This window comes from Mauremys reevesii, linkage group 3 (assembly GCF_016161935.1).
Source record: "Mauremys reevesii isolate NIE-2019 linkage group 3, ASM1616193v1, whole genome shotgun sequence".
NCBI lineage: Eukaryota > Metazoa > Chordata > Testudines > Geoemydidae > Mauremys > Mauremys reevesii.
Genome location: NC_052625.1, coordinates 207,872,274 through 207,898,604, shown reverse-complemented (window position 1 = coordinate 207,898,604; position 26,331 = coordinate 207,872,274). Strand labels below are relative to the sequence as shown.

Below are 26,331 nucleotides of genomic sequence, written 5' to 3'. Positions count from 1 at the left end.
CTGGCTGGACACGTTGCTGCAGGATACTGTGCGCGTGTGGAGCTGCTGGGACCTCCCGTCTGTTTTCTCTTGTGCGGCGGGGGAGACTGGGGCTCCCCTCAGCTCCCACCCGGTGCCCAGGATATGTGGCTTCCCCCCTCATGCAGAATTTCAACATCTACAAGCGTCTCTTTGTGGAGATGGTGAACGCACCCGGCATGAACAGCGCCGAGGCCTATCCCAGCTGGGCCGATCTGCGCGACGTCCTCTTCAACCTGGTGAGTGCAACCGCGCTGCCCCTGCTGGCGAGATCCCTACCCGCAGCGGAGTTCAGAGTTCTGCCCCCAGCTCTGCTCAGCGCCCACGGCTCCCGCTGCCCCCAGCTCTGCTCAGCGCCCACAGCTCCCTCTGTCCCCCACTGCTCAGTGTCTCAGCTCCCTTTGCCCTTTCCAACCCCTTGCAGCTCTGCTTAGCATCCACTGTTTCCCCGCCCACCCCCTGCCCTGCCCTGCCCTGCCCTGCCCTGCATGTTCTGTGGCCTGGCTGCCACGGGCCCCACGTGCTCACACGCTCCCTCTCTCTGCAGTGTGAGAACCTGGTGAAGTCGAGCGAAGCGAACACCCCCGCACACGAGGAGTTTGAGACCATGCTGCTGATATCGCACTACTATGCCACCCGCTCCGCCGCGCAGGGTGTGAAGCAGCTGGTAAGGTCTGCCATGCCCTCTGCTCGGCCTCCATACCTGGGATCCATGGGCAGGGGGCTCTGGAGGCAAAACACCTGATTGTGGCCCTCTCCAGTGCATTCAGCCATTGCAGAGGGGGCTGCCTGGGGGAACGTGGGAATGGGGCCCTGGGCCCGCCACAGCCAGGGGTGGCATTGGGGATCCCTGCTGTGAGAGCACAGAGTGACACACTGTGAGCCAGTGCATGGGAGGAGCCCTACAGCAATTGGGGATCTGGGCGGGGCAGAGAGAGGGCAGGGCTCTCCGGAGCTCAGACACCGGGCGCTGGGGATCTGGGCAGGGCTCTCTGGGGCTCAGACACTGGGCACTGGGGATCTGGGCGGGGCAGAGGGAGGGCAGGGCTCTCCAGAGCTCAGACACCGGGCGCTGGGGATCTGGGCAGGGCTCTCTGGGGCTGAGACACTGGGCGCTGGGGATCTGGGCAGGGCAGAGGGAGGGCAGGGCTCTATGGGGCTCAGACACTGGGCACTGGGGATCTGGGCAGGGCAGAGAGAGGGCAGGGCTCTCCGGTGCTCATACACTGGGTGCTGGGGATCTGGGCAGGGCAGAGGGAGGGCAGGGCTCTATGGGGCTCAGACACTGGGCACTGGGGATCTGGGCAGGGCAGAGGGAGGGCAGGGCTCTATGAGGCTCAGACACTGGGTGCTGGGGATCTGGGCAGGGCTCTCTGGGGCTCAGACACTGGGCGCTGGGGATCTGGGCAGGGCAGAGGGAGGGCAGGGCTCTATGGGGCTCAGACACTGGGCGCTGGGGATCTGGGTAGGGAGAGGGAGGCCAAGGCTCTCCGTGGCTCAGACACTGGGCGCTGGGGATCTGGGAGGGCAGGGCTCTCTGGGGCTCAGACACTGGGTGTTGGGATACGGACGGGGCAGAGGGAGGTCAAGGCTCTCTGGGGCTCAGACACCAGGCACTGGGGATCTGGGCGGGGCAGAGGGAGGGCAGGGCTCTATGGGGCTCAGACACTGGGCGCTGGGGATCTGGGTAGGGAGAGGGAGGCCAAGGCTCTCCGTGGCTCAGACACCAGGCACTGGGGATCTGGGCGGGGCAGAGGGAGGGCAGGGCTCTATGGGGCTCAGACACCAGGCACTGGGGATCTGGGAGGGCAGGGCTCTCTGGGGCTCAGACACTGGGTGTTGGGATACGGACGGGGCAGAGGGAGGTCAAGGCTCTCTGGGGCTCAGACACCAGGCACTGGGGATCTGGGCGGGGCAGAGGGAGGGCAGGGCTCTCCGTGGCTCAGACACCAGGCACTGGGGATCTGGGCGGGGCAGAGGGAGGGCAGGGCTCTATGGGGCTCAGACATTGGGTGCTGGGGATCTGGGAGGGCAGGGCTCTCGGGCTCAGACACCGGGTGCTGGGGATCCGGACTGGGTCACTGTCTCTCATACGTGTTGGCTCTGGGTGGCTCTCAAGGCATCTCTGCCCTCAGGATGTCGTGGCAGCCAAGCTCTCCATCTCCCTTCTGCGCCACACTGAGCTCGTCCCTGCAGACAAGGCCTTTTATGAAGCTGGCACAGCAGCCAAGGTAAGAGGCAGCCCGATATGCAGGGGCCACTGGCAGGAGGGCCTGGTCACCTGGCTCCCATGGGCTCTCTGTCTGCAGTGGGGGAGTGGGTCCTTCTCTGGCAGCTTTCCCTCCCTCCCTCCTGCCTGGTGGGCTCCTGCCCCCATCTTCCACCAGCCCCTCAGCAAATGTAGCTGCCAATGCCCCTCCTCCGGGGGTTCTCCATGAGCACGTATCCCATGGGGCATGAGGAGAGCGTGACAGGCCTGGCAAGGGAGTGGGTGTCCTCAAATTGGGGAGGGTGGGAGGGTTAGGGAGAGAGGGATGGGAATGGGCCCTGGGGGTCAGTGGATCCCCCTCATTGCACCCCTGGCCCCCACCCCGATTGGGAAGACCGGAAGGATCTGGCCAGGAAAGCTGCCCTCCTATACCACCTAGGGTCCTTAATTACCTTGACCAGTCCCCGGCCTGGACCTCCTCTGCCATCACCTCCTCTGCTATCGCCCCTCCAGCTTCTCCCGCCCCCGCAGACTGTGCAGGGAGGGTATGATGGGAGGTGGGCTTGGGGCACTGTGTCATCCCGCCAGCCACAGGCTGCGTCTCACGCTCTACCTGCCCCGGGTGGCCCCTGCTGGCACACTCCAGTACCCGGGGCGGGGGGTGAACATAAGCCTCCTGTCTGCCCCTCACTGCAGAGCCAGGGCATGACCCACCGGGGCAATGGAGAAGAATGCCCCGCCTTCGCTGTGTTCATCCGATCGGACTGGTGGGGTGTGACACATGGGCTCATGCACGTGCTCATAAAATACGCTCGTGCTGGCAAAACTCCCGGGCTTCAGGCTGAAATAGTGATTTTGTAAATACACTTAATAACTGGGGAGGGTCGTGCACCCTCCCGCTGCCTGGAGTGGTTCATGCCCGTGAGTGCCGTGCTCACGGCAGGCTGTCGAAAGCAGGGCAGACGCCCCATGCTGCTGTGTTCTGCAGTTAGCTGCCACCAGCCCAGTAACAAACATGGACTCTGGACGCACTAGACGAGCCTTACCATGGATCCCCGACAGGCCCTTGGGGCCCTCCTGTCTCTGCCACCCAGGCAAGCTGGGCTGTGTGATTCTTTGGTTGCCATACACCAAACATGAGCAAAGGTTCAGATTGCTGTCAGTCCCAAGAGACCAGTCACTTACCCCATGTCAGTTTGTACTGCAGATCTCACACTACCAGCACTTGTAGCCAATCCGACAGTAAACGAGCTCAGGGTGTAGTGACTAGGAAAAGAAATGCGAGTTCTTTACAGGTTAAAACAGGTACCGAACTGAGTTACAGCCTGTGGTTCCAGGAGGTGACAGAGTTGTAGTAATTGGTCAGCACTGAATGTCTTTTAGGTGTAACCCAGGTTGACCCTGGGGATCCCTGCTTTTGTTTCCTGGCTCCAGTCCTGTGAGAGTCCAAACAGCAGAGAGATGAAAAATTGTCATGTCAGCTATCTTTATTCTCCTCTCCCAGAATTAAGAACATAAGAACGTAAGAACGGCCGTACCGGGTCAGACCAAAGGTCCATCTAGCCCAGTATCCTGTCTACCGACAGTGGCCAATGCCAGGTGCCCCAGAGGGAGTGAACCTAACAGGCAATGATCAAGTGATCTCTCTCCTGCCATCCATCTCCACCCTCTGACAAACAGAGGCTAGGGACACCATTCCTTACTCATCCTAGCTAATAGCCATTGATGGACTTAACCACCATGAATTTATCCAGTTCTCTTTTAAACGCTGTTATAGTCCTAGCCTTCACAACCTCCTCAGGTAAGGAGTTCCACAAGTTGACTGTGCGCTGCGTGAAGAAGAACTTCCTTGTATTTGTTTTAAATCTGCTGCCTATTAATTTCATTTGGTGACCCCTAGTTCTTGTATTATGGGAATAAGTAAATAACTTTTCCTTATCCACTTTCTCCACATCACTCATGATTTTGTACACCTGTATCATATCCCCACTTAGTCTCCTCTTTTCCAAGCTGAAGAGTCCTAGCCTCTTTAATCTTTCCTCATATGGGACCCTCCCCAAACTCCTAATCATTTTAGTTGCCCTTTTCTGAACCTTTTCTAGTGCCAGTATATCTTTTTTGAGGTGAGGAGACCACATCTGTACACAGTATTTGAGATGTGGGCGTACCATGGATTTATATAAGGGCAATAATATATTCTCAGTCTTATTCTCTATCCCCTTTTTAATAATTCCTAACATCCTGTTTGCTTTTTTGACCGCCTCTGCACACTGCGTGGACATCTTCAGAGAACTGTCCACGATGACTCCAAGATCTTTTTCCTGACTCGTTGTAACTAAATTAGCCCCCATCATATTGTATGTATAGTTGGGATTATTTTTTCCAATGTGCATTACTTTACATTTATCCACATTACATTTCATTTGCCATTTTGTTGCCCAATCACTTAGTTTTGTGAGATCTTTTTGAAGTTCTTCACAGCCTGCTTTGGTCTTAACTATCTTAAGCAGCTTAGTATCATCTGCAAACTTTGCCACCTCACTGTTTACCCCTTTCTCCAGATCATTTATGAATAAATTGAATAGGATTGGTCCTAGGACTGACCCTTGGGGAACACCCTAGTTACCCCTCTCCATTCTGAGAATTTACCATTAATTCCTACCCTTTGTTCCCTGTCTTTTAACCAGCTCTCAATCCATGAAAGGACCTTCCCTTTTATCCCATGACAGCTTAATTTACGTAAGAGCCTTTGGTGAGGGACCTTGTCAAAGGCTTTCTGGAAATCTAAGTACACTATGTCCACCGGATCCCCCTTGTCCACATGTTTGTTGACCCCTTCAAAGAACTCTAATAGATTAGTAAGACACGATTTCCCTTTACAGAAACCATGTTGACTATTATTCAACAGTTTGTTTTTCTATGTGTCTGACAATTTTATTCTTAACTATTGTTTCAACTAATTTGCCCGGTACCGACGTTAGACTTACCGGTCTGTAATTGCTGGGATCACCTCTAGAGCCCTTTCTAAATATTGGCGTTACATTAGCTAACTTCCAGTCATCGGGTACCGAAGCCGATTTAAAGGACAGGTTACAAACCTTAGTTAATAGTTCCGCAACTTCACATTTGAGTTCTTTCAGAACTCTTGGGTGAATGCCATCACACTGATGGGACCAGCTTTCTTGACAGTAGCACCTTCCTGGGGGTGAGAGGGCTATCAACCCAGTCTTCGTATCATGATGTTCCACAATGGCCCATTTAGATTTGATAGTCCTTCTTGATGGGCAGGGCAACCTCTCCTCCTGCCTGCGTTCACAAGTCCAGAGCAGGCATTTATACCGTTACAAAGCAAAACGTACATATCACCTTACAGCATGGGATACAGGCATTACAAGTCAGATTAATGCAGGCAGCAACTTAGAAGCATTCTATAGAGTCTAACCACTTCCTCACAAGTCTAGCACCTGTCTTAAAGAATACTAGCGTACAGGTGAGCTGGTTTGTTTCCCAGCTATGAATTTGTCTGTGCTCAGCCGATGCCTACAGCCATGGCAAGAACTGGCACCTGCTTTACCAGTGTCATAGAATCATAGAATATCAGGGCTGGAAGGGACCTCAGGAGGTATCTAGTCCAACTCCCTGCTCAAAGCAGGACCAACCCCAACTAAATCATCCCAGCCAGGGCTTTGTCAAGCTGGGCCTGAAAAACCTCTAAGGATGGAGATTCCACCACCTCCCTAGGTAACCCATTCCAGTGCTTCACCATCCTCCTAGTGAAAACGTTTTTCCTAATATCCAACCTAAACCTCCCCCACTGCAACTTGAGACCATTGCTACTTGTTCTGTCATCTGCTACCACTGAGAACAGTCTACATCCATCCTCTTTGGAACCCCCTTTCAGGTAGTTGAAAGCTGCTATCAAATCCCCCCTCATTCTTCTCTTCTGCAGACTAAACAATCCCAGTTCCCTCAGCCTTTCATAAGTCATGTGCCCCAGCCTCCTAATAATTTTTGTTGCCCTCCGCTGGACTCTCTCCAGTTTGTCCACATCCTTTCTGAAGTGTGGGGCCCAAAACTGGACGCAGTACTCCAGATGTGGCCTCACCAGTGCCAAATAGAGGGGAATGATCATGTCCCTCAATCTGCTGGCACTGCTCCTACTAATGCAGCCCAATATGCTGTTAGCCTTCTTGGCAACAAGGGCACACTGCTGACTCATATCCAGCTTCTCATCCACTGGAATCCCCAGGTCCTTTTCTGCAGAACTGCGGTTTAGCCAGTTGGTCCCCAGCCTGTAGCAGTGCATGGGATTCTTCCGTCCTAAGTGCAGGACTCTGCACTTGTCCTTGTTGAACCTCATCAGATTTTTTTTGGCCCAGTCCTCTAATTTGTCTAGGTCACTCTGGACCCTATCCCTATCCTCCAGAGTATTTACGGCTCCCCCCAGTTTAGTGTCCTCTGCAAACTTGCTGAGGGTGCAATTAATCCCATCATCCAGATCATTAATGAAGATGTGAACAAAACCAGCCCCAGGACCAACCCCTGGGGCACTCCGCTTGATACTAGCTGCCAACTAGACATGGAGCCATTGATCACTATCCGTTGAGCCCGATTTAGCCAGCTTTCTATCCACTTTATAATCCATTCATCCAATCCAGACTTTTTTAACTTGCTGGCAAGAATACTGTGGGAGACCATATCAAAAGCTTTGCTAAAGTCAAGATATATCACATCCACCGCTTTCCCCATATCCACAGAGCCAGTTATCTCGTTGTAGAAGGCAACCATGACTTAGTCAGGCATGACTTGCCTTTGGTGAATCCATGTTGACTGTTCCTGATCACCCTCCAATGCTTCAAAATGGATTCCTTGAGGACCTGCTCCATGATTTTTCCAGGGACTGCGGTGAGGCTGACTGGTCTGTAGTTCCCTGGATTCTCCTCCTTCCCTTGTTTAAAGATGGGCACTATATTTGCCTTTTTCCAATCATCCAGGACCTCCCCTGATCACCATGACTTTTCAAAGTTAATGTCATAGATAGGTGTATAGATTAATTGTTGATTGACACCTTATACTGTAGTTGTGGCATTGGCCACTGTCGGAAACCAGGGTACTGGGGTAGATGGACCATTGGTCTGACCTAGTATGGCCGTTCTTATGTTTATGTGTGATGGGGTATGCAGACCTTGCATTGGCATGGAAGGGGTTAAAGAGCTGCTCTGGCCTGGAGTGGCCCTGCCTGAGGAGTTACAAGGAGGGAACTCACCTGAGCTGGCGGCAGACCTGGGACTGGACCAGGCTGTGGAGCTCCGGCCCTGGAGAGGCTAGCAGAGCCCCTGCTGTCACAGAGCAGGGTGTGCAGCCCCTGAATTAAAAGGGAACAGGCTGAGACTTGCTTTGAACCCCCAGTGAGCCCTGCAGTGGGCAGTGAAGGAAGAGAGCCCAGAGCCTGCAGGGAGCTGCCTCCAGGTTTTTCTTTCCCATTCTTTTGTAGCTTTGTTAGCTGTCTATAGGCTGTTGTGTTTTTCACCTGACACCCCAAGAGGGGATGGAAAAGCCAAGAGCCCTCGTCCGGCGGTTGAGTGCCAGCCCACTAGAAAGATACACACTGCAGCACTCACTGGGGTGGGGTATTGGACTCACACATGCGCTCCCCACCGGCTCCCACAAGGGATACTCTGCCACAGCCAGATTAGTGACACCTAGCGCCCTGCCATCGGGAAGCACAGAGTGGGGCTCGATGCCGCTGCCTCGTTGGGGACAATCAGGCAAATTGGGATGGCAGCGGGCCATCTCCTCTGCCACCATGCTGCATCTCAGGGGCTGCTATCTGAACGCAGGCACCCACTGCGATCCTGCCCAACACAGCTGAGTTGTTCTTAGCCACACTGCCTTGCTCCAAGTCTGGCTCTGCATCCCCCCACACCAACCTGCAGAGCGAGACAGTCCCCTGACCACTGGCATCCAGCAGGCAGGGCTGTCTCCTCCTACCAGAGATCCTCGGGGATGAGCCTCCACCACATCTAAGGAGGAACGTGTCAGAGCTTCCCTTGGCAAAAATCTGGCTTGGCTTGTGACTAGGGTCTGAGGTGCCTGGCATGGGCCCTGCATTATCAGAAACACAGATGAATAGAGTTTGCTGGGGAAGAGTCAACACGGCTTTTGTAAAGGGAAGTCATGCCTCATCCATCTGCTAGAATTCTCTGAGGGAGTCAACAATCACTTGGACAAGAGGGATCCAGTGGATGTAGAGTATTTGGACTTTCAAAAAGTCTTTGACAAGGTCCCTCACCAAAGGCTCTTAAGCAAAGTGAGTTGTCATGGGATAAGAGGGAAGGTCCTCTCATGGATCAGTTACTGGTTAAAAGACAGGAAACAAAGGGCAGGAATAAATGGTCAGTTTTCAGAATGGAGAGAGGTAAGTAGTGGTGTCCCCTTGGGGCCTGTGCTGGGCCCAGTCCTATTCAACATATTCATAAATGGTCTGGAAAAAGGGTTAAACAGTGAGGTGACAAAATTTGCAGATGATACAAAACTACTCAAGGTAGTTAAGTCCCAGGCAGACTACGAAGAGCTACAAAAGAATCTCTCAAAATGGGTGACTGGGCAACAAAATGGCAGATGAAATTCAATGTTGATCAATGCAAAGTAATGCACATTGGAAAACATAATCCCAACTATACATACAAAATGAGTCTAAATTAGCTTTTACCACTCAAGAAAGGCACCTTGGAGTCACTGTGGATAGTTCTCTGAAAACATCCACTCAATGTGCAGCGGCAGCCAAAAAAGCGAACAGAATGTTGGGAACCATTAGAAAAGGGATAGATAATAAGACAGAAAATATCATATTGCCTCTATATAAATCCCTGGTATGACCACATCTTGAATACTGTGTGCAGATGTGGTCACCCCATCTCAAAAATACATTGGAATTGAAAAAGTACAGAAATAGGCATCAAAATGATTAGGGGGATGAAACAACTTCCGTATGAGGAGAGATTAATAAGACTGGGACTGTTCATCTTGGAAAAGAGATGAGTAAGGGGGGATATGATAGAGGTCTGTAAAATCATGACTGGTTTGGAGAAATTGAACAAGGAAGTGTTATTTACTCCTTCTCATAACACATGAACCAGGATCACCACATGAAATTATTAGGCAGCAGATTTAAAACAAACACAAGGAAGTATTTCTTCACAAAAAGCACTAACAACCTGTGGAACTCCCTGCCAGAGGATGTTGTGAGGGCCAAGACTATAACAGGGTTCAAACAAGAACTAGATAAGTTCCTGGAGGACAGGTCCATCAATGGCTATTAGCCAGGATGCGCAGGGATGGTGTCCCAGCCTCTGTTTGCCAGGAGCTGGGAATGGGCGACAGGGGAAGGATCGCTTGGTGATTGCCTGTTCTGTTCACTCCCTCTGGGGCATCTGGCACTGGCCACTGTCGGAAGACCGGATACTGGGCTAGATGGACCCTTGGTCTGACCCAGTATGGCCATTCTTATGTTTCCACTCCTGTATGTTGACATGGGACATAGCAGCCCCAGGGAGACGAATGGTACGTCAACACTCTTCCACCACCTGCGGCAGTGAGTCTGGGAGCCCAGGTCTACAGAATCAGGCACGCAGGGCTCATGGTACAGCACTAAAAACAGCTGTGGAGACAGGTAGGCCCGGGCTCTGAAGTCTGGGGTAGGGTTGGGCTTCGGAGCCTGAGTTCCAGCCCAAGCCAGAACATACAAACAGCTGTCACAGAAACACAGGCCCGGTGCTCCGGAACTGCTCTGTATGAAGCCGGACAGGACTCTGGTGTAGCATGCCTCCCCTCATATTATCACAGGGGCAAGAAGACTTTTCAGCTATGGCCTTTCTGGGTCTGAGCTCAGAGCGTTCAGCACCCCTGTTCTCACCATGCGCTTCCCGCAGCAGGTCCACCTGGACGGGACCCCCGGGAAAGCCAGAAGGGCCCAGCTGTGACTCTCAACCAGCATGTAAAACAGAAGCTTTATTAGTCGCCAGGAACATTGCTCAGAACAGAGCTTGTTAGCACTGAAAGCAGGACTATTCCGTAAAGTCCATCTTGTGCGGGGATCCAGGTCTGGTGCCCTGGACTCCCCGCCCCTTCAAGTCCCAAACAGGAGACTGACTGGCTTCCAGTGGCCCAACCTCCGAAAGGCCTGTTGCCCCTCCAGTCTTTATCTTGCTTCCTGGGCAAAGTGTCACCTGGTCGCACCCCCCTCCTGGGTCTCAGGTTACGAAGGACACCGTCCATTGCTTACATGCAGGCAGCTGGAGCTGCCTGACCTGCCCCTGAGGGTCTCAGCAAAAGTCACACCCCTTAGTCCCAGCACCCTAGACATTGGTGCAGCACACAGGGAAACTGAGGCACACAGTATACGTGCAAAAACAGTAAGATTCACTTCAGCTCATGTACAACATAACAAGGGGAAAACCCACTTCATCACAACAGCTGTTTCTAGCGCTGTAGTGCAACGCCTGCGAGCCCAAGTCCTGGGCTCTGAGACTTGCTGCTGTGGCCTTTAGAATGCTGTGTTGATGGACCCTGGGTCTGCCCCCGACTCCTCCCAGCCCCCAGCTCTTATCCCCCCCTCACACCTCTCCAGTCTATTGATCTTGAGCCAGGGATTGTTGTTCAGCTTCCCTAAAGGAGGCGGGGATGTCCATCTCCCTCTGGGTCCTTGGTCGCTATGTCTGATGTCCTGGCAGTTGGATTCGCCAGTCTCCTCAGCTGCTCCAGCGAGATGGAGACTAAGGCCCAGACAGCTGGGAGACACCCACCGTCTATCTCTTCGCCTGCCCAGAAAGCAAACAGCCCTTTTCCACCCACTGGGTAACAATGCAGCATATGGGGAAACAGAGGCACAAACAGGACTCACAACAATATTACAAAATAGTCCCACTGTCACAGGTGCAGACTCAGCAAGAAACATTCAGTTACTTCTGTTAAAGCACACAGGGTCTGCAATGATGTCTCGCCATTCTCAGCCCTGGTAACCCTGGGAGAATTTGCCCATGTGCCTGGTCTGAGTGTGTGGTAGCACTTCCATGTTCTGCAGCTTCTTGAGGGCTTCAGCAAGTTCTGAGTTCCCTGCGGGGCCTTGATTTATACCAGTGTCAGATTTGGGTGGTTTATAACTAGACAGAGGGGAGAGGGACATTCCCTCCCTGACTAAACGACTAACAACTAGGTGGGGCTTTTATTTAAACTTGCCATTTTCTATCCCTGGGGGATTGAGACACCAACTTCATTTTATCTGGGATTCCTTCTTCGATGGTGTCTCCCGTTTAAGTTGGGCATTGCTGCTCTTCCTGTGCCTAGCTCATAGCATCTGCGATAAGCACAGCAGTGGGTAGCTGTGACTCTGGGTGTGTCCCTGGTTCAAGGGCCAGCAGGAGCTGTCGTTATTAGTAACATATTCCGGGCATACTTGACATCGGTACGTCTCCCAGCAGGACCTGCCGTCCGAGGGGGAGTCCGAGCTCACCACACCCATTCATGGTTCATCAAAGCAGCCAGTAGAGAGGGATGGGGAAAGGCTCAGCAGCCAGCCCTGGAACCCAGACTCTGCCTCTGCCCCAAGGACCATGCTACAGCAAAGGACTCAGTCGTGCCTAGATGTGCCGCCAGGTGCTGGACCATGGTCTCTGGGGTGGGGAACTGTGTTCCTGCACCCCAGCTTACCCAGCACAGAGTGCTGTTCTGCATCCCTGGGCAGGGAGAGGAGTCCCAGTGGGCACTGATGTGCTTGGCTGCAGGGCCTGCAGCGCGACCTGGCTCCAGGTTTGTCCTAGAGCAATAGCAGGCCACTGCAGGCTCCTGCTGCTGGCACTGGGGAAGAGACCCCCTGCACAGCACTGCATGTAGACAAGGGATCGAGGTGACCTGCTGCAGCTCAGGAGAGGGCTCTGGGCATCGCTGGGCCAGCTCAGCAGGCACAGGGATCCCAAATGCAAACACCGTGTGTGGCGGGATGGTGGTGACATGGAGAGTACCTAGTGCCATCATATCACAGCCTCCTATGTGCAGTGCTGGGTCCCGCCTCTCAGAGGCTATTGCAGAACAAGGGGTTCAGAGAAGGGCAATGGGAAGAGGGATCAAAACGCTTGGGACTGTTCCCTTAAGAGATGAATGAGAACATAAGAAAGGCCGTACCAGGTCAGACCAAAGGTCCATCTAGCCCAGTATCTGTCTACCGACAGTGGCCAATGCCAGGTGCCCCTGAGGGAGTGAATCTAACAGGCAATGATCAAGTGATCTCTCTCCTGCCATCCATCTCCATCCTCTGACGAACAGAGGCTAGGGACACCATTCCTTACCCATCCTGGCTAATAGCCATTTATGGACTTAGCCACCATGAATTTATCCAGTCCCCTTTTAAACATTGTTATAGTCCTAGCCTTCACAACCTCCTCAGGTAAGGAGTTCCACAAGTTGACTGTGCGCTGCATGAAGAAGAACTTATTTTTATTTGTTTTAAACTTGCTGCCTATTAATTTCATTTGGTGACCCCTAGTTCTTGTATTATGGGAATAAGTAAATAACTTTTCCTTATCCACTTTTTTAACATCACTCATGATTTTATATACCTCTATCATATCCCCCCTTAGTCTCCTCTTTTCCAAACTGAAGAGTCCTAGCCTCTTTAATCTTTCCTCATATGGGACCCTCTCTAAACCCCTAATCATTTTAGTTGCTCTTTTCTGAACCTTTTCTAGTGCTAGAATATCTTTTTTGAGGTGAGGAGACCACATCTGTACACAGTATTCGAGGTGTGGGCGTACCATGGATTTATATAAGGGCAATAATATATTCTCAGTCTTATTCTCTATCCCCTTTTTAATGATTCCTAACATCCTGTTTGCTTTTTTGACCGCCTCTGCACACTGCGTGGACATCTTCAGAGAACTATCCACGATAACTCCAAGATCTTTTTCCTGACTCGTTGTAGCTAAATTAGCCCCCATCATGTTGTATGTATAGTTGGGGTTATTTTTTCCAATGTGCATTACTTTACATTTATCCACATTAAATTTCATTTGCCATTTTGTTGCCCAATCACTTAGTTTTGTGAGATCTTTTTGAAGTTCTTCACAATCTGCTTTGGTCTTAACTATCTTGAGCAGTTTAGTATCATCTGCAAACTTTGCCACCTCACTGTTTACCCCTTTCTCCAGATCATTTATGAATAAATTGAATAGGATTGGTCCCAGGACTGACCCTTGGGGAACACCACTAGTTACCCCTCTCCATTCTGAGAATTTACCATTAATTCCTACCCTTTGTTCCCTGTCCTTTAACCAGTTCTCAATCCATGAAAGGACCTTTCCTTTTATCCCATGACAGCTTAATTTACCTAAGAGCCTTTGGTGAGGGACCTTGTCAATGAGAGGGGATATGACAGAAATACCTAAAATAATAGCTGGCCTAGAGACGGAGACCGGGTGCTTCTGTTCTTCGTGTCTCAACACAAGAACAAGGGCGCATTAAATGAAATTCAAATAGGGGAAATTCAAACCCAATACAAGGGAATGCTTTTTTGCACCATGCATTATTAGCCTGTGGAACTCATCTCCACATGAAGTTGTTGGAGATTATCTGGATTATAAGAATATCCAGCGTTACCAGAGTTAATGCTAGAAAAAAAATTGTGGAAGGAATTTGTAACCTGCTTCAGGGGTTAAGCTTGGCTTGTCAGCGCTTTGTGGTACAGACGGTCTCTTAATTCTGTGTCTGCACAGTGCTAGCTCCGTGGAGGCCTGGCCCATGAGCAGTGGCACTGCACTCATACAGGGCTTGTCTAGTTGCAGTTAGTGCACAGCAAGCCGGGGGTGACTGCAGTGCCATGTACTGCCTGTCCCTGGCACCCTGCTAGTGTGGTTTACTCCCCTTCAAAACAGGAGTAGCTCACCGCCTGCTGGGAACCTTTAGTGCCCGGTGAAGGGGCCAGGGCTGGGGAGTCCAGAGCAGGCTAGTGTGCAGTAAATTCATGCCCCAGCTTGCCGCACGCTCACTGTTCATCTTGACAAGCCCACAAATAAATAATTTGAGCTCTTAAGTATGAGTGCCCAGGATGAGACCCTCATGGGAGCAAGTTATCACACATCTGCTGCTTGGTGATCTTAGGTCTCACACCTGCCTCTGGTGTAGCTGGGGCTGTGCGAGCTGGCGATGCCGCTGTTTTCTCTGAACCCTGCAGATTCAGTCCCCCAGAAGCCTTTGTTGCCTGGTTTTCCCCTGAACCCTGGCTGCTCAGCAAGGTGCAGTGCAGGTGCCCCCCGTTGTCCTGCTGAAGGTTACTGCTCTTAGCCCAGAGTGCATGTCCCCACATCACCAGTGGGTGGGATGTGGCCAGGGCTCCCCACAGCCTGTGTGGATGGGCAGCATCAGCTTCCCACCACTCACACTCACTCTTGCTTTCTCTGCACTAGGCGGTTGGCTGGGAGAACATGGCATTCATCTTCCTGAACCGTTTCCTGGATCTCACCGACGTGAGTGGCACATCGGGACGAGGGTAAAGGCGGCACAGGGGTGGCTAGCTGTGCTGGTGCCAGCCCATTGGGGGCCCTAAGTAGGGAGCTCTGGAGCTGCTCGGGGCCCTAAGCAATTGCTCAGGCTGCTTACTCCTGGCGCCGGCTCTGAGGGGGGCAGGCTGTTCTGAGTCGGGGGGCTGCAGGGGAGGTGCCTGACAGAGACTGTCCCAGCCCTGCCTCAGGGACCCACAGGGGGAGCGTGCCCTGTGTTAATGTGCATGTGGCTGAATGCTGCAGGTTGGAAATGACACAGAGTGAAACCACGGCCTGTACAAGCAAAGCCCTGGCTGCGTGTCCGGAGCAGCATGGCCCCAGCCCAAGAGACGTTCAGGCCAGAAAGGCCATGATGTCTGGCCTGGAGGTGGCCGTGAACAAGGGCAGGAAGCTGATCTCATTTCCTGACTCTTCGGCTGCTGCCTGCTCAAGAACCAGGAAGGAAAGCGTGGAGCTCGGCCCCTTCCTTGCCCTTCTGTTGTCCAGCACACAGCAGAGACCCCAGAGCAGCTGGCAAGGAGGGTCACTCGGGTTCCAGCTGCTCCAGTAGAGGTCCTGTGCCTGTTTCCAGTCTAACCCTGTACTCCTTAGCAGCGGGGCCAGTTGGGGGACCCAGTTCCCCGGCACCCTGGCCAAGGGTGTCAGTCACTGCCCTCTTGGCTGGCACCTGCTCCATTGAGAATTGAAAGAGCCGTGGGCGTGTCTGCTAGGAGTGGCAAAGGCATCGCCTGGGCCATTGCTGGTGCGGGAGGTTTGTGCTGCCTGGGCTCGCACCGCAGGATGCTCCCCGCCCCCCGTGCAGCGCTCTCCCTCTGCCCCCAGGCCATCGAAGAGGGCACGCTCGATGCCCTGGACCACGTCGACTTCCAGAACACGGATATCCCCTTCGAGGTGCCGCTCCCGGCGCATCAGCACGTGGCCGTGAGTGTCGTTCCCCCCAGCCCTGCTTCCCTCAGCTCCAGGCCAGGCAGGGGAGTGAGGCAGCACAGGGCCCAGCTCTCAGCAATAAGCAGGGGTGTGAGGGACCTGACTCAGCAACAGGGTGGGGAGCACGAGGGAGCAGGCCCCCGGCTCTCAGGGCTGGGGGAAGTGAGGGAGCAGGGCCCCAGCTCTCAGCAATAGGGGATGGCACAAGGAACCAGGGCCCCAGGGCCAGGTGAGTGGAGGAGGGAGGGATCAGGCCCCAGCTCTCAGGGCTGGGGGAAGTGAGGGAGCAGGGCCCCAGCTCTCAGCAATAGGGGATGGCACAAGGAACCAGGGCCCCAGGGCCAGCTGAGTGGAGGAGGGAGGGATCAGGCCCCAGCTCTCAGGCCCAGAGGGCTGGGGGGTCGAGGGGCCAGGCCCCCAGCTCTCAGGGCTGGGGGAAGTGAGGGAGCAGGGCCCCAGCTCTCAGCAATAGGGGATGGCACAAGGAACCAGGGCCCCAGGGCCAGGTGAGTGGAGGAGGGAGGGATCAGGCCCCAGCTCTCAGGACCAGAGGGCTGGGGGGTCGAGGGCCCAGGCCCCAGCTCTCAGGGCTGGGGGAAGTGAGGGAGCAGGGCCCCAGCTCTCAGCAATAGGGGATGGCACAAGGAACCAGGGCCCCAGGGCCAGGTGAGTGGAGGAGGGAGGGATCAGGCCCCAGCTCTCAGGCCCAGAGGGCTAGGGGGGTCGAGGGGCCAGGCCCCCAGCTCTCAGGACTGGGGAGTAAGGGAAGCGAGGGATGAGGCCCCTGCTCTCAGGACCAAGTGAGGCAAGTGACCAGGGCCCCCTCTGTCAGTGGGGGTTCAGGGTCTGGGGGCCGACCCCTCCCTGGTCTGGGGGCCAGGCTGGCTCGCAGGGCGGGGCCCGGAGTCAGCAGTGCTCTGTGCTGTGCGGCAGGAGGCGACGCGGGAGGAGATCAGGGACTGGGTGCTCACCGTGTCCATGGACCAGCGTCTGGAGCAGGTCCTGCCCCGAGACGAGCGGGACACGTACGAGGCTTCGCTGGTGGCCGCGAGCACGGGTGTGCGCTCCCTGCCTTGCCTGCTCACAGGTGAGTCTCTGGGCCCTCAGCCCCTCAGGGATGAGATCTGGGGGCAGCAGCTTGGCAGTGGGGGGAGGTTTGGCAGAGGGGACAGGATCAGGACCTGGGGAGTAGGGGGGCAAGATTCCGGCCTGGGTGGGCAGGATTGGCTGTCGGGGAGATTTGCAACCTGGGTGGGGGAGGCAGGCTTGGCGGGGCGCAGGATGGGGAGAGGTTGGGACCCATGGGGACAGGATTAGCAATGGAGGGAGGGAGGTTTCAGACTGGGGGGGGCAGGTTTGGGACCAGGGGGCGGATTGGAGAGAGCAGGATTGGGGGGGGGTTGGGCCTGGGGAGTGGAATTGGCAGCAGGGGACTCCAGACACTGGCGAGGGACGTGCAGGCGAAGGGCTTGGGCGTGGGGTGGGGTCCTGGCACGGGGGATCCTGGCAGGGGCATTGCTGTGTGTTGGGGCCCCCGGCACCTCTGGGTCCCCGCGTCGGCTCTGCCCAGAGTGGCACTGTTGGCTAAGCGCCCGGGCCAGGCCCCTGGGGGTGGTGCTGGCAGAGCTGGGGGTCGGGCGGAGCTGGGCTCAGCCCCACTCACTGGCCTGTCCGTGGCCAGGCTACCCCGTGCTGAGGAACAAGGTCGAGTTCAAGCGGCCTGGGAAAGAAGCCAACAAAGACACATGGAACAAGTTCCTGATGGCCGTCAAGGTGAGCGGGGGCAGGGCCCGTCTTCATGGGAGGGGCTCAGTGCTGAGCGCAGGGGGCAGAGGCTCTGGCTCACTCACAGGCCTGTGCCCACTGGGAGGGAGAATGGGGGGCAGCCATCCACCCCCACCTCCCGGCCCAGCACCTCTCAGCTGCAGCAAAGGGCAGAGGAGCCAGGGCATTGGCTCCCCTGGCTTCAGCCTGGCCCAGCCCCACCTTGGGTGAACATCCCCCAGCAGCACGCAGGCCCCCTGTGTATTATCCCGCTGGGGTCCCCCCTTGCCCCAGCCCACCCCCAGTGGCCCCAGGGACCAGGGCTGTGCCCCACCCCGCTCCAGTTCAGGGGACAGGCCCCACGGCTGCCCTAGTGTAGAGGTGGGGGGCTGGGCCCAGCTGCTGCCTGGTCATGCCCATGCTTGGGGGGCTGGGCTCACATGGCCCATGCAGCCCAGGAGGGAGCGGGGGGATGTGCTGAATCCCCAGGGAGCTGAGTTCAGCCTCACCACCCGGCTCTGCAAGCCTGTGCCCAGCGCCGCCTCTTCTCTCTTGCAGACGTCCCATAGTCCCGTGTGCCAAGACGTGCTCAAGTTCATCGGCCAGTGGTCCGGGGGGTTGCCGAGCAGCAGCTTCTCTTTCCAGTGAGCGGGGCAGTGCCCCTGGGCCAGCCACCAGGCCTGAGGCCCCCCCTCGCCGCTCCCCATTAAAGCAGCCATGGTCCTGATCCCATGTCCGGCCCTGCCTGCATGTCCTGCGCTTCCCCTGGCAGGGGGGGGGGGCAGTATCCCACTGGCTCCGGCCTGTGGCACGCGCCTCCCCGGCTGCACGGGGCACCCCCATGCCCGGCCGGCAGGGGGCGAGTGCAGGAGCCCACCACAGGCTCGCACCACCCGGAGGGCCCTGAAGTGACAGGCTCAGGCTGGGCTTGGAGCTACCAAGAATGAGCACAGGGACCCTGCCCTCCAGAGCACGCCCTGTGGGGCCAGGGCAGGCTGGGCCCTTCCGCTGCCTGGGGGATGCAGGGGCCAAGCAGCAGGCCCTGACTGTACAAGCAGTGTCCAGCACCCCACATCTTCCTCTAGGGCACCGGAGCAATGGCAGGACCCAGCAAGCTGGTGAGCAACAGGGGCTGGCCCCAGAGCCAGGGTCCTTCCCCCCCTATGGCTGCAGAGCCAGGCTCCTCCCCCCTTAACACATAGACCCACCCCCTGCCAGGTCCTCTCCCATGATCCTGACCCCCGTTACCACCTGCTTCCCATTGCTGCTCAGCCCCCCCCACACACACCCCCTTGGAGGACAGCCAGCCATTGCTGAGTCTGGCTAGTGGCCAAGGGCTGTACCCAGCCACGCTCTCGCTTGCAGCCGGCTCATCCAGGCTTGGGGAGTCGCTTGGGGAACCAGGTCCCAAATCACTGAGGATTTATGAACAATGTTTATTCAGCTGGTGCCTGAGGGCCAGCCGAGCCCTGGCCCCAGAGCCGTGGCCTGTCCCAGCGCCGCAGACTTGGCAGGGCCTGGCACACCCACAGCGGGCCGGGGCGAGGGCCAGCTCATGCCACGGCTGGGTGTGGGAATGGGAGGGGGGGGCGAGCTAAGGGGCAGGTGTGGAGTGAGGGGAAGAGCTGGAGGGAGGGGAGCTGAGAAAGGCCAGTCCCACCTGCAGGGAGGTCACTGGCTGTCCAGATGTCCCTGCTCAGGCTGCTTCTACCCCTCCCCACTGGCGTCTCTGGGAGGGGTCCCTCCCCCCATGGCCAGATGGGGGTGGGAGCTCAGCACAGCGTGGTGGGCAGAGCCCCGGGAGGGCTGGCAGCAGGACGAGCACACTCTGAGCATGAGGGGGAGAGCCACGGGCGCCCTGATGCCAGCAGGACCCTGCCACAGCAGAAGGGAAAAGTCTGCAGGGTGGGGCAGCTCCCCCCTCCCTCCTGGCCCTGTCCTCTGCCTCTTCCATGGGGCAGCATAAGCATGCTGGGCGCTTCACCCCCCACTCCTAGCTGATGTGGCCTGGAGGTTCCTGGAGCAGCACCTGCGAGAGAAAGAAACCATCCGGCTGTGGTGGCTGCAGACCCCTGAATCCTGAGGCCCTGCCAGGGGCGGTGCCAAGGGACCCGGAGCCCCGGCGCGGGCTGGGAACGGGAACGGGCCCTGCCGGGGGGGGCAGCACCAAATGAACCAGAGCCCCGGTGTGGGCTGGGAACGGGCCCTGCCGGGGGGCAGCGCCAAATGACCCGGAGCCCCGGCGCGGGCTGGGAACGGGCCCTGCCAGTGGGGGCAGCACCAAGGGACCCGGAGCCCCGGCGCGGGCTGGGAACGGGCCCTGCCAGTGGGGGCAGCACCAAGGGAGCCGGAGCCCCGGCGCGGGCTGGGAACGGGCCCTGCCAGTGGGGGCAGCACCAAGGGACCCGGAGCCCCGGCGTGGGCTGGGAACGAGCCCTGCCAGTGGGGGCAGCACCAAGGGACCCGGAGCCCCGGTGCGGGCTGGGAACGGGCCCTGCCGGGGGGTGGCACCAAAGGACCCGGAGCCCCGGCGCGGGCTGGGAACGGGAACGGGCCCTGCCGGGGGGGCAGCACCAAAGGACCCGGAGCCCCGGCGCGGGCTGGGAACGGGCCCTGCCGGGGGGGGGGGGTGCCAGGGGACCCAGCGCAGGCTGGGAACGGGCCCTGCCCAGCAAGGGGGGGGAGTGACAGGGTCCCCATTGCCTGGATAGAAGCTGCACTGGGTTAGGCAGCTCTCAGCGACGCTGGGCTGGACAGTCAGAGACCCATGGGCCCTGTTCCCCCTGCTGGGTCAGGCGACGCTCACCTCTGCCTCTAGGCCCGGGCCCCGTCCTGCACTGCCAGCAGCTGGCTCAGCTCTTGCTCGTGCCGGTCCTCAGATGCCACCTCCTTTGTCGCCGTCTCTTGCTCCAGCTGGAAAGGAGGCCGACGCCTGAGCGAGGTGCCCCGGGGGCAGGGCGATGCCAGGCCCGGGGTGACCGAAGCTCCAGGGGGTGCAGGGGTTATAAGACCGGCCAAACTGGGGCAAACCCAAGGTCCAGTTCCCACAGCAGCCAGCACCAGGTGCCCCAGAGCTGTGGTTCTCAACCAGGGGTCTGGGGCCCACTGTGGGGCCATGAGCAGGTTTCGGGGGGGGGGGCGCCAAGCAGGGCTGGCGTGAGACCTGCTGGGGCCCAGGGCAGGAAGCCAAAGCCCCACCCCCTCGGGGCTCCAAGGCCCGACGCCAGGGGCTGAAGCCAAAGCCTGAGCAGCCTAGCGTCGTGGGGCCCCTGTGGCGTGGGGCGCTGGGCAGGTGCCCTGCTTGCTGCCCGCTAACGCCAGCCCTGGCTTTTATATGCAGCAAGAGTTACTGTGGCACCGGGGGGGGAGGGGGGGGGGACTCAGAAAGAAAACGCTTGAGAAGCCCTGCCCCAGAGGGACTGAACGGGGCAGTTAGCAAGTGCTCCAGTCCCAGCGTCTGGACGGCAGAAGGTTAGGGACACCCAGAGCATGTGGCTGCATCCCTGCCCAGCCTGGCTAATAGCCACTGATGGATCTAGCCTCCATGAAGTGATGCGTGTCTTTCTTGAACCCTGTTACACTTTTGGCCCTGGCAATGAGTTCCACAGGGTGTGTGAAGAAATACTTCCGTTTGTTTTAAACCTGCTGCCTGTTAATTTCATTTGGGGACCTCTAGTTGTTGTGTTATGTCACAGATAAATAACAGTTCCCATTTCACTTTCTCCACACAGTCATGATTTTACAGACCTCAATCATATCCCCCTTAGTCGTCTCTTTCCAAGCTGAACAGTCCCAGGCTTATTAATCTCTCCTCAGATGGGAGCTGTTCCAGACCCCTCATCATTTTTGTTGCCTTTTTCTGAACCTTTTCCAATTCCAATAATTCTTTTTTGAGATGGGGCGACCACATCTTCATGCAGTATTCAAGGTGTGAGCGTCCCGTGGATTTATACTATGCCATTGTGATATTTTCTGTCTTATTATTGATCCCTTTCCTAGCAGTTCCCACCATTCTGGTAGCTGGTTTGATGGCCATTGCACATCGAGTGGATGTTTTCAGGGTTGAAGCTGGATGAGCAATGTCGTGCTGCTGTGTAGGCAGAGCATGGGGGGCAGATGGGGGACAGCCCTTCCAGCAGCCCTGGGGAGACACCCCTGGCCCTGCACTGCAGTCTGGCCCCTCCCACCCCAAAGCCCATACGTAGTATCTGGCCCTGGACCCCCGCAACCCCATGCTTGCTCTGGCCCCTTCATTCCCTTCACACTTGGGGTGAAGGTGCTCAGGGTTAGAGCACAGGGTCCCAGGTGAATCTGTCTGGTGCACCAAATGGGGCGAGGACCCCCTCTCCCCAAGAGACAGTCCCTGGGAGGGAAAGGGGACAAGGGGGCGGTTCTGGCTGGAACCTCTGACCTGCTGGCGGATGTAGGTGTCTGCACAGGGACCGATGCCGCGGAGGATCAGGGACACCACACAGCACCTGCCGGAAAGCGCAGCCTCCACCGCAGCCATCACCATGGAGGGGAACCAGAGCGCCAGCGCCGTGTCCTGTGGGGTGTGGCACAGTCAGGTCAGGGCGTGCAGGAGGGGGGCATGCAGGAAGCAGGGGGTGCCCAGGGGCGATGGATGGGCAGGGCCTGGCCCCGCAGCAGGGACTCACGTAGATGCGTGTGGTGTCGAAGGGGCAGTCGTTGGTGGCGATGGCAGCCCGGGCGTCAGCTGGAAGGGCGGAGCTGTTGCATCCTACGATCAGGCGGTGCCCCCTGCTGGCGACGGTGAGGGAGATGGCCAGGGCCAAGCCCAGGCTGCAGGCAGCAGAGAGCAGGCAGTTCAGCAGCGAGACGCACAGCAAGGCCCAGTGCTGCAGGTGGAGACCAGAGCTGGTGGGCAGGAGGCCAGGCAGCCACGTGGCATGGCCCCAGCCCCTGCAATGGGCCACTCACCAGCTCCAGCAGCCCAGGGGGGGAGTGGGCAGAAGCCTGGGCCCTACATTCCCAAGCAGCGACCCCCTCCCCCTGTGCCAGGAGCGTCCTCCAGCAACTGGAGCAGCTGCTCCCAGCCCAACATTTCTCTGGGCCTCAAACGTCTCCCTGCACGCCAGGGCCTTGCAGCCCCACGGGGCCCAGGGCACCCCCCACCCGTGTCTATCTGAAGCTGCAGGGGGCAGGGTCTCCCCTGCCTCGCCCAGTCCAGTGCGAACCGATCCCAGCACCAATGAGCAACTGCGCCTGGCAGCCGCTGCCCTGGCCTCAGCTCTTCGCAGCCCCCCCCACGGGGCCTGCGCCTGGCACCGTCCTGTGTGCTTACGCCGGGTGTCAGACGCTCCCTTTGCAGCATAGCCATGGGGGGGAGGGGGGCTTGGCACAAACCCTGGGTGCTCTCTGCCTGTGGCCATTCCTCGCCCCTCTGCCTCCCAGTGCCCCCAGACCCCACTTCTGAGCCTGGCATTCCCGGGGGGACACGGACAGGCCGTCCTGCACTGAGCCAGTGAGGACAGTGTCTGAGCCAAGATGCCTGCATTACAGCCGCGCTGCACGGCCCAGTCACTCCCCCATACAATGGGGTGGACAGACGGACACACACACACTCGCTCTCTCCTGTCACGGGCTGTAGGGGGTTTGCCTGTGAGCGCCTGGTGCCAGGGAGCGGCTCTCACATACTTATGCAGCACAAGTGGGGCGGGGCGGGGGCGATACGTAGCACTCAGCACAAGGTGGAGCCTTGCTCTGGGCTGGGGAGAGCAGGATGGTGCCTGGCACGGGGCAGGGGAGGTCTGTGCAGAGCCTAGCACCCAGACCTCAGCCTGGCACGGGGGATGGGGGAGCTGCGTGGCACCTGGCGTGGGAGGAGACAAGGAACCGCACTGATGGAAAGCGCTGGGGCCTTATCTGCAGCAGGTGTGGCCTGCTGAGGCCGTAGCAGCAAAGCAGGCTGGGCCCACACAGCGGGAGACGGGCACCTCAGGGAGCAAGGTCCAGGGAGTGGCTCCCGCAGAAGCTGGGCCACGGCCCTGAACGTTGCTTCCTGCCCGAACTCAGCCACCCCCCACCCCGGGTTCCCCGGCTGTGACCCCAGCATTGGCCTTTGCTCCACCTGGCTCCCCGGCCCCCCCCCACTCCCCAGCGCTCACTCACCAGGGCTGCCTTGAGGAGGTTCCGGGACACCAAGATGGCCACAATCCCAGCAGTGATGCTCTAGGGAAAGACACAGGGGGGGGGGTGTGTCAGTTCCTCCCCCAGTGCAGCCCTGCCACACCCCCACACCCCTGGCAGCTGGGTCCCTGAGGCATAGCAACCAAAGGCATCCTTAAATCAGGGGCCCTATGGGCCAGAAACTCAGCCACACCTGAGGTTTGGGCGGGGGGGGGGCAGGCCTGGCATCGTTTGTGTCTCACGCCAGCAGTGGTTCTGCTTTCTGTTCCTTGCACTGGCCTCATGGTGCCGACATCAGCCTCAGCCCCACGCACCCCAGCTCCAGCCGCTAGCAGCAGGGGAGGCGCTGGGCTGCCAGGGCTCAGCTGCCCGGCACGCGTCTCGCTCCAGGGTCGGCCAGCGCTGCAGTGGGCAAGGGCCGCCTAGTTCCCGCAGGCTCAGGGCCCAGCCAGCTGGCTGGGGACATCGCTGAGGCGCCCCGCAGGGACTCATGCGGCAGCTGGAGCCCCAGGGGACGATGGGGCTACGGGTGCTGGAGCAGGGACGGCTGGCGGGCCCCACTCACCAGCAGCCCGGAGCCGACGGAGATGACGTTGGCGGTCGTGTACTCGGAGGTGACGGTGCGCTCAGGGTTGGCCACATGGCGCAGAACCGTGCCGTGCACGATGGCTCCCAGGATGAAGTTCAGGTGGCCCAGGACGATCAGGGTGATGCCAGCGCGCATGAGGCGCTGGGGCCCGCGCCCCAAGTCTGCAAGAGAGGCAGGCGTCAGGCACCGGGGGGGGGGGCTTGTATCTCGGGGGGTAATGAGCGAATCCCACGCAGCATAAGGGCCTCGTACCCCCAGTGTCAATGGGGGGGGGGCAGTGTAATGGCTGGAAAATCACATATGGCAGGCGGGGGAGGGCAGTCCCTGAGTGTGCCACGGGGAGTGTCATGCACAGCGGGGGGGGCAGTCCCTGAGTGTGCACCGGGGGGGTCACACGGCGAGGGAGGCGGCCCCTCCCTCTGTGCAACAGGGGGTCACGCACGGCGGGGGGGGGAGATCCCTGAGTGTGCAACGCGGGGGGGGGGGGTCACGCACGGCATGGCGGGAATTTGCCCGCAATGGAGGGGAGACGATTCGCGAACACCCCCCACGCGAACGGGCTCCAGGCGGGACCCCGAGACTCACCGAACCCGCAGCCACCGCCGCCACAGCCCATCCCGCGGCAGCCAGGCCCGGGGGCGGGACCGGCCCGGACCGGCCTCACGGCCCGGGGCGGAACCCAGGAGTCCGATCCCGCCCCCGCCCCTCCCCTCCCCGCGGGGAACCCAGGAGTCCGATCCCGCCCCCGCTCCTCCCCGCCTCTCGCGGGGAACCCAGGAGTCCGATCCCGCCCCCGCTCCTCCCCGCCTCCCGCGGGGAACCCAGGAGTCCGATCCCGCCCCTCCCCGCCTCTCGCGGGGAACCCAGGAGTCCGATCCCTACCCCGCTCCTCCCCGCCTCCCGCGGGGACTCCAGGAGTCCGATCCCGCCCCCGCGCGGAACCCAGGAGTCCGATCCCGCCCCCGCCCCCCGCGGGGAACCCAGGAGTCCGATCCCGCCCCCCGCGGGGAACCCAGGAGTCCGGCCTCCCGGCAGAACGATTGGTGGGGGGGTGGTCCCTCTCCACTTTCGCCTGCTAGCCCTGGCCTGGGGGTCCCGCTCCGGGAGTTCAGCCCCCGGCAGCGCTGAAGGAAACGAACCGCCCCCTCGTCCTCCCCCCCATGGAGGGCCCCTGTGGCGCCTGGGGGGAGGGAGAGAAAAGAGGTGCCCCCCCGCCAAGTTCCCCTTTGCCCCCCACGCTGGCCCAGCCCCAGGGGGGAGAGGTGCCCCAGGGGCAGGTAAGTGGGGGGAGAGAGACACAGGGGGCAGGGCCAGGGAGGTGCCCCAGGGGCAGAGCCCAGCTGGAGGGGGGAGGCGCCCCAGGGGCAGGATAAGTGGGGGGTGGAACCCAGCCGCTGGGGGGGGTAGAGATGCCCCAGGGCAGGGTAAGGGGGGGGTGTCCTAGGGGCAGGGCCCAGCCACAGGGGGGTGGAAGGGCCAGGGTAAAGGGGGTGCCCCAGGGGCAGGGCCCAGCCGCAGGGGGGTGGAAGGGCCGGGGGGCAGGGTAAAGGGGGTGCCCCAGGGGCAGGGCTCAGCCGCAGGCGGGGGTAGGGCCCAGCAGACATGGCAAAGAAGCAGCATTTACTTATTTACAAAACCGTTTATTAAAAATAGGAACGGATAGAAACTAGACACAGGAGGCTCGGTGCTACAGCAGCAGCTGCCAGAGGCCATGTCCCGGCTCTGGGGATGGGGCTGCAGCAGGGAGAGGAGTGGTTGAGACAAGGGCCCCTGCTCAGATGAGCCCCCTGCTCCGGGGGGGGCGGGGGGGGGCAGGAACCCCACACTAAGGCTCTGCAGTGACCACAGCTGCCCCCCCACGCCCAGGGCCTGGTCTCATGTGGGGGCTCTGGTGCCAGCAGTGGGAGGACCAGCGCTGTGATGCCCCGCCAGCAAAAGCCCACTAGGGGGCACCCTCCAGCACCTGCTCCCAGCCCCACCCCTGCCCCACTCGCTCCACGTCCAGGAGAGCCGTGGGCCCTCCTGCCCCTGCCAAGCTGCTGTGCAACACACGTAAACAGGTGATGGAGAGCGGAGGGAGACGCGCCAAGGGGCCGCTGGGGGCGAGCGTGAGCAGGGCGCTT

At 58.7% G+C, this 26,331-nt stretch overlaps 2 protein-coding genes across 3 annotated transcripts in view; one reads left to right on the top strand and one right to left on the bottom strand.

Annotated features, from left to right (window-relative positions):
• IFT172 (intraflagellar transport 172) overlaps positions 1 to 18,196 on the top strand; it is a 119,045-nt gene extending 100,849 nt beyond the window's left edge. For both annotated transcript variants that reach the window (XM_039531272.1, XM_039531271.1), the window contains exons 41-48: positions 147 to 257; positions 566 to 685; positions 2,154 to 2,249; positions 14,683 to 14,742; positions 15,601 to 15,699; positions 16,639 to 16,792; positions 17,387 to 17,478; positions 18,028 to 18,196. In XM_039531272.1, the coding sequence (XP_039387206.1) occupies positions 147 to 257; positions 566 to 685; positions 2,154 to 2,249; positions 14,683 to 14,742; positions 15,601 to 15,699; positions 16,639 to 16,792; positions 17,387 to 17,478; positions 18,028 to 18,117 (822 nt within the window). In that variant the 3' untranslated portion in view covers positions 18,118 to 18,196. The remainder of the gene's footprint in view (positions 1 to 146; positions 258 to 565; positions 686 to 2,153; positions 2,250 to 14,682; positions 14,743 to 15,600; positions 15,700 to 16,638; positions 16,793 to 17,386; positions 17,479 to 18,027) is intronic.
• Positions 18,197 to 18,758: 562 nt separating this feature from the next.
• Positions 18,759 to 24,929, bottom strand: KRTCAP3 (keratinocyte associated protein 3). The gene is made up of 7 exons (XM_039531273.1): positions 24,794 to 24,929; positions 24,185 to 24,369; positions 23,602 to 23,661; positions 22,128 to 22,328; positions 21,881 to 22,015; positions 20,276 to 20,382; positions 18,759 to 19,498 (listed from the first exon to the last, which is right to left on the bottom strand). Exons 1-6 carry the CDS (start codon positions 24,822 to 24,824, stop codon positions 20,284 to 20,286), a joined length of 711 nt encoding a protein of 236 aa, XP_039387207.1. The 5' UTR covers positions 24,825 to 24,929; the 3' UTR covers positions 18,759 to 19,498; positions 20,276 to 20,283.
• Between the last annotated feature and the right edge of the window lie 1,402 nt (positions 24,930 to 26,331).